General features: G+C 37.9%; 1 protein-coding gene across 1 annotated transcript in view; it reads left to right on the top strand.

Annotated features, from left to right (window-relative positions):
* Positions 1-493: 493 nt before the first annotated feature.
* Positions 494-7,680, top strand: part of LOC102001348 (gastrula zinc finger protein XlCGF26.1-like) — a 41,677-nt gene continuing 34,490 nt past the window's right edge. The window contains 1 exon segment of the mRNA XM_013355612.1: positions 494-758. Coding sequence (XP_013211066.1) covers positions 570-758 — 189 coding nt within the window. The 5' untranslated portion in view covers positions 494-569.

The following is a 7,680-nucleotide window of genomic DNA, read 5'->3' as shown; positions in this document are numbered from 1 at the left end:
TTGTAGACCAGGCTGGTCTCGAACTCACAGAGATCCACCTGCCTCTGCCTCCCAAGTGCTGGGATTAAAGGCGTGCGCCACCACCGCCCGGCTACAGTATCTACTTTTTATTCTCATCAGTATATATGACTCCATTAGAATGTGTCATAACATACTGCGATAATATGCTATATGCTTAATAAACAATGTCTAGTGCTGATGTATTTTCAACTCTAATCTTCCATTAAAAGAATCCAAAAGTAGTTATACTTCCTCAGAATTTCAGTCATGAAAACTGCATGTTGACCTGAAATTGCTTCGTGCTTCATTCCCTTCCACAGCTTCCATTCATTAATCTAATTAGCAACCCCATCTTTGTGAACCTGGCCAGCAGAAACAAAATGAAGTTCTTAGTTAGCTTTATAGGATTCTGAGCTACATTTGAGTTCAGCTTTCCTTTTACATTTTTGCTTTTCCTTGATTGAGCACAACATGGCAGGACAGCCCAAGCTTTTACTATATAACTTCACTGCTGAGCAGACCACTTGAACTCAGCAAGGGAGAAACTCATTTTAATCTCTCTTGTTTTCATGAGTATCTGTGGAACCAAGCCAGGAGTGAATACGCTCTTGATTTCTGTGTTTCTGCAGATGGTGAGTGTGCCTGTAGCAGGTGAATGGTGTCTGTTGATAATTTTAAGGCAAATTCCTCAAGAAAGAATCCAGGAGCTACAAGGCCACATCGTTTTCCCTAAAACAGAAGAGAGGGCTGATTCTACAGTAAGTATGTCTCTGCTCGGAGACTATGCTTAATTCTTCTGCAAGGCTCTATGTTTATGTTGTACATCTTCTCTGTTTCTCATAGTCCAGCCTACAGTTTATTTTGACTGACATTTGCTTGTATTTCTTATGAGAGTTATGATTGAGTCTTTATATTGTTTACCCAGTGTGGATGTACCTCCATTTTGTTCTTGCCCAGTCATTTTTCAGGACATATATCCTCAGTGAATTGATGATGTTTATCACTATGAATTCCATAGTGACAGGTGAATATTATATCTTACTGATGACCATTTTTCCATAGACTCTCTCATATCCTCAGATAAAGACAGTAAATGCAAATGTATGGCATGGCTTACATCTTATGGCTCTGTTTGTTACTGACTTAGAAAATGCATATTAAACCACCTGGAATGCATTGTTTAGCATAACTCTTTCAGTTATGAGATTGTAGAATTAGAAATGTCATATTCTCCTGAAAAACAAAACTACATATCCAGCATTCCCTTGAGAATCTAGAATGTGGATGATACATGTAGCTTATACTTAGTATAAAACTGGTACTGATGTATTCACTCTACACTTTCCGTGCTTTCTTTCGTGGGCAATCACTGTCACTACAATAGTGATGTGACTCTGTGTGAAAAGCTGCCATCAGTTCATCTTAATGTATTGATGTTGACTTCATTCACCTGTACTTGGCTCTCTGCTACAACATCTATCACTTCAGAGATCATTAGTTTAGCTTTTGTGTTTCTGGTGTTGTATATAGTGTTTCATTCTATAGCCAGAGTGCATTGGATTCACGTTATCAGCAATAATTATTTTGGAGCATTGCCAATTGATGAACATAAATATCAAATTTTATGCAGAAACTGAACCTGTCCCTAAATATTTTGATTTGTTCCCTTGCATTGGAGGCTCCCTTGCATGGGATCTCCCCACATTTCCCCCCATGAACACAATTGTTTTCATGTCTAGATTTCAGAAAAATAGGTATGTATTTATAGGTTTGTTATTTTTAATTTTCCTTCTATTGAAAATAGATATTTTTCCTCACATAATTTCATGATTATGGTTTTCTCTCTCTCTACGACTCCCAATTAATCCCCATACCTTTTTCCATCCAGATCATCCCCTTTCTGTCTCTCAATAGAAAACAAACTAAGGTAGAATAATGACACAAAATATAATATGATGTAGTAAGATAAAACAGAACTAACACAGAATAATAGGAAAAAACAATCACATGAAAAGTAGCTCCAAAAGAGGCACAAGAAACAAATATAGATGCAGAGACCCATGACTTTTCAAGGTCATGAATTCCCTAAAACACTAAAGTGAAACTGTAATATCATTTAGGGTAAAAAGTGATAAGAAAATATATAAATAAAATAAACTATAAGGGAAAGAAAAGTTGAAAAGTTCTTAGATGACATTATGACACAAGGAACTTCCAAGATGCTGTTGAGTTTTCTGAGTCTCAGCATGCAGCCTACCTTTGAGAGTAGTTTCTTATCCTAGTGCCAGTTCCTTGAAGCAAACCAAATTTTCATTTGTAAGGGGTTATCAGTCAGAGATTGTTTTCTGGGCTAGGGATCTGGGCATGTGTCCACCTCGTACTTCAGTTCCAGTACTAAATTTGGTGCGGAACTGTGCATGACCTGTATATGCTGCCTCAGTTTCTGCTCGTTAATATGGGCTCCAATCCAGTAGCTGTAGAGGGCTGTGCGTGTTTGTGTGGAGGAGGGGCATGTGGATATCTTCCTCCTTTTATACATGGTCCTGTTATCCCTGAGGGAAGGTATTTGAAAGAGACCTCCCATTTAGCAGTGTTTCAAGGTCTCTCAATCTCTGTATATATTTTGGCTGTGAGCCTCTCTATGTTTTCTCTCCAACTATTACGTGAGGAATATCCTCTTTTTGGTTGAGCAAGGCTTTGGATCTATTAGTACATCCTGTATAGTAGAATGTCATTTGGAGCAATTTTATTTTTATTTTTTAGAACCGTAATGTTGGGTTTTATTTATGTCAGGTCTTTGGGCTGTCTAGTTTCTGGTTCTTGGTCACCAGAGCAATGTGAGGTATGGGTTTCATCTCGTGGAGTTAGCCTTAAGTCAAATCAGGTTTTGAATTATTACTCCCACAAGATTTGTGCCACAATTATACTATCAAATCTTAAGGGTAGGACACCAATGTAGATCAAATGGTTTATATTTGGACTTGATGCTTATGTTTGCTCTCAGTTGTATGTAGACTACCTTGCTGTACCAAAGACTCAGGTAGTGATAAAGACACTATATAGACACCAGTTCCACTTCTCTGTAATCAATGAGTTGTTTTTTTTTAAATGGAACACTGATTTTGTTTTGATCGGTAAATCCAGATAACACAAGGCATTAGCATTTTCAAACACTGCAATTTTTACTTCATTTTAACTAAATGTGTCTGGTGGAATCTTGCTGTATTCCATAAAACAGAATGACGATATTTTCCCCAGCCAAACAAGCGCACACCTACCTGAAATCAATCTTTTAGCATGGTAAATAGATTCTAAATTTTAAAGGCAATGTGTATACTAAAGCAACTCATAGTCAAGTCTAACAGTAATTTAAAAGCTTGTCGGGGTTTTGATAAGAGTAGAGAGGCAAGAATATTTCTTAAACAGCATGCCAGATCAGCACAGTTTCCAATCTGACATTATAGGCATTTGAGTAATGTGTCATCAAAATCACACAGTGTTTATGGTTGACATGCTCAAGAAATTAAAAGCACTCAATCTTTTTTTTTGTTTGTTTGTTTGTTTTGTTTTGTTTTTTTGAGACAGGGTTTCTCTGTGGTTTTTGGAGCCTGTCCTGGAACTAGCTCTTGTAGACCAGGCTGGTCTCGAACTCACAGAAATCCTCCTGCCTCTGCCTCCCAAGTGCTGGGATTAAAGGCGTGCGCCACCACCGCCCGGCTAAAAGCACTCAATCTTATGTGTTGAAATAGGAGCAGCGGGGCTGCGTCCCCAGCACCCTGGCTGCCTGTCTAGCTTATGTCCCAAAATAATTACACAGACACTGTATTTATTTAATCACTGCTTGGCCATTTCTATCTAGCCTCTTCTAGGCTAACTCTAGCACCTGGACTAGCCCATCTCTAATAATCTGCTGTAGCCCACAAGGTGGCTTACCAGGGAGATTCTAGCCTACGTCCATTCTGGGTGGGAGCTTCATCGTGTGTGCCTCAGAGAGCAGAGCTCTCGCTTCTGCCCGCAAGAGTGGAGCATCGTGTCTCTCTGAGGCGTCTGCCCCTGAGAGGAGAGCTGTCGAGTCTCTGAGCTCACTTCCTCTTCCTCCCAGAGTTCTGTTCTGTTTCCTCCTCCCACCTATATTTTAACCTATCAGGGCAAGCAGCTTCTTTATTTAATTAACCAATGACCTTCCTCCATCACTTATGCAAGGCATAGATGTGAATGTCTAAAAGAGAAGAGCTGAAGATCATTCAGTTGTGATGAATATCCATCTTCCATAGATGTTTTGATTCTTTTCCAAGTAAGCCAAACTTTCTGTTTAGTTGCAGGCTTCTGAAAACTTTCTCATACCCATATCCCATAGAGTTAGCTAATAATCAGGCCATTCCAATTATCTAGGTAAATTAATTGATCCCATTAAAAAAAAAATCTGTGTTCCCACTGCTTGTATCTTTTCACATGTTTCTCTAGTCATTTATTTATTTAGAGAATGTGTATGCATGCATTAATGTGTGCCTGTGTGGATTTTTGTCATGGTGCATGTGTGGAGGTCAAAGGTTAACATGAGAATGTCAGTTCTCACTAGCATGTGGGGTCTGGAGTATGAATTTAGGTCCACAGGCTTGGTGGCAAGGGTCCTTACCCACTGAACCACACCAAAGGCCTATTTCCTTAAAATCGTTTCCCATAGCTGTATCTCAAATGATTGTTCGTTCTTCTTAAGTATAATCCATACATTCAGATGTACACACACCCGTACATTCCTTATGTCTGAAATAAAAGCTTTAAACAGTATAAGAGAAATACTTAACAAATACAAGTTGTTTTATTTTTAAATGGTAACAATATGTGGCGAACCCCTATTGAGTCTTTAACTATGCAATTTACTTTTTTGGGCTAAGTGTAGTGACACATGACTATATTCTCAGACCTTGGGTGGTAGAGAAAGGAGGATCAGGATTTCAAGGCCAGACTAAACTACTTTTGTGAAATTTGAAAACAGACTGAACTATGTGACTCAAAAAAGTATTTGCATGATACATATTTTTCTGCTTAAAATGAATTTTTAAAATTTATCTAAAAAAATCTTTTCTCATTTAACATGCCAAATCCATTTTCCACTCCCTCCCTCCTGCTGCTCCCTCCACCTTCCCCGCTCCTGTCTCCCCATCTCACCCTCATCCACTCCTCACAGAGGGTAAGGCATTTTCCCATGGGGAGTCAACGAAAACTAGCACATTGCTTTGAGGCAGGACCAAGGCCTTCCCCAATATATCTAGGTTGAGCAAGGTATCCCTCCAAAGAGAATAGGTTTCAAAAAGCCAGAAAGAACAAGCACAAGGAATAAATCCTTGTCTTCCTGCCAGTGGCCCCACAGTCTGCCCCAGCCATACAACTGTCACCCACATTCAGAGGGCATAGCTCGGTCCTATGCTGGTTCCTTTGCTGTCACGCCAGAGTTGGAAGGCTTCCATTATCTCTGGTAAGCTGTTTTGTGGGTAACCCCATCATAGCCTTGACCTCTTAGCTTATATTCTCACTCTTCCCTCTCTTCAACTGGACTTTGGGAAGTCAGCCCAGTGCTCTGGGTTGTGGACTATAGGCTCCTAATACTTTCCTATATAGCTAATATTCATCTGTGAGTGGGTACATACCATGCTGATTTTTCTAGGTCTGTGTTAACTCACTATTAATTTTCTAGTTCCAGCCATTAAAATGCAAATTTCAAGATATCATTGTTTTTTATGACTGAGTAGTATTTCATTATGTAAATGTACCACATTTTCTTTATTCATATTTCAGTTGAGGAGCATGTAGGTTATTTCCAGGTTTTGCCTATTACGAATAATGCTGCTATGAACATAGTTTAACAAATGTCCTTGTAGTATGGTTGAGCATTATTTGGGTATATGCCCAAGAGTGGTGTTGCTGGGTCTTGTAGGTTGATTGCCAGTTTTCTGAGAAACCACCATACTAATTTCCAGAGTGGTTGTACAAGTTTACATTCCCAGCTGAAATGGACAAGTGTTTCCCTTACTCTGCATCCTCTCCAGCATAAGCAATTATTGGTGTTTTCGATCTTAGCCATTCTGACCAGTGTAAGATGGTTGATTTGTGTTTCCCTGATGGCTAAGGATATTGAAATTTTCTTTAAGTGTCTTTCAGCATTTTTAAAATTCTTCTGTTGAGAATTCTCTGTTTAGTTCAGTACCCCATTTTTTAATTGGGTTATTTAGAATTTTACTGTCTAATTTCTTGAGTTTTTTTTTTTTTTGTTTTGTTTTTTTTTTGTTTTTCGAGACAGGGTTTCTCTGTGGCTTTGGAGCGTGTCCTGGAACTAGCTCTTGTAGACCAGGCTGGTCTCGAACTCATCTTGAGTTCTTTATATATTTTGGAGATCAGTACTCTGTCCAATGTTGGGTTGGTGAAGATCTTTCCCCATTCAGTAGGGTGGCTCTTTGTCTTATTGACTCCCTCCTTTGCTTACAGAAGCTTCTCAGTTTCAGGAGGTCCCATTTATTTATTTGTTATTTCAGTGTCTGTGCTGTAATGTTATATTTATATTTAGGAAGTGATCTGGTGTACCTATGCATTGAAGTTTAATTCCCACTTTTTATTCTGTCAGGTTCAGTGTGGTTGGATTTATATTGAGGTCTTTAATCCATTTGGGCTTGAGTTTTGTGCATGGTGGTAGGTATGAATCTATTTGCATTCTTGTACATGCTGACATCTAATTATGCCAGGACCGTTTGTTGAAGATGCTTTCTTTTTTTTTTCCATTGTATAATTTTAAGTTCTTTGTTAAAATTAGGTGATCATAGCTGTGTGGATTCATGTCTGGGTCTTTGATTTGATTCCATTGGGCAACCTGTCTTTTTTTATGCCAATACCAAGCTGTTTTCAGTACTATTGCTCTAAAATAGAGCTTGATGTCAGGGGTGGTGATGCCTCCAGAGGTTCTATCTGGAACTTTTAGTTTTTCCATATGAACTTTGAGTATTGTTCTTTTGAGGTCTGTGAAGAATTGTGTTGGGATTTTGATGGGGATTGCAGTGAATCTGTAGATGGCTTTTGGTAGGATTGCCATTTTATTACATTGATCCTTCCTATCCAAGATCATGGAAAAGTTCTTTATTCTCTGGTATCTTCAATTTCTTTCTTCAAAGACTTAATATTCTTTTTTAAGAGGTCTTACTTAAAAAAATCAACAAGATTGTCCAAACTAACTAAAATACAGAGAGAATATCCAAATTAAAAAAAATAAGAAATGAAAAGTGGGACATTATTAAATGATAATAATTAGCTCAAAACTTGTACTCCACAAAATAAGAAATTTTAAAATTAATGGATTTTTTTCAATGATACTCCTAACCAGTATTCAATCAGGATCATATTAACAACTTAAGTAGACTTATAAACACTAAAGAAATAAAACCAGTCATTAAAAACATCCCCCACCTCCAAAAGTTTCCATTATCAGATGATTTTAGGACAGACGTCTCTCTGAGATATTCAAAGACCATATGCTCTTCAAATTGTTCCACAAACTGAATTTAAAGCAACAATACTAAATTCATTTTATAAGAGCACATTAACTCTGATTTTCTTTTTTTTTTAGTTTATTTTTTTTATTATTTTTATTGAGAAAAGGAAAAAAAAGAAAAAAAGTTTCCGCCTCCCCCAGCC

Source organism: Microtus ochrogaster, unplaced genomic scaffold (assembly GCF_000317375.1).
Source record: "Microtus ochrogaster isolate Prairie Vole_2 unplaced genomic scaffold, MicOch1.0 UNK270, whole genome shotgun sequence".
NCBI lineage: Eukaryota > Metazoa > Chordata > Mammalia > Rodentia > Cricetidae > Microtus > Microtus ochrogaster.
This window is presented reverse-complemented; position numbering and strand designations above follow the sequence as displayed.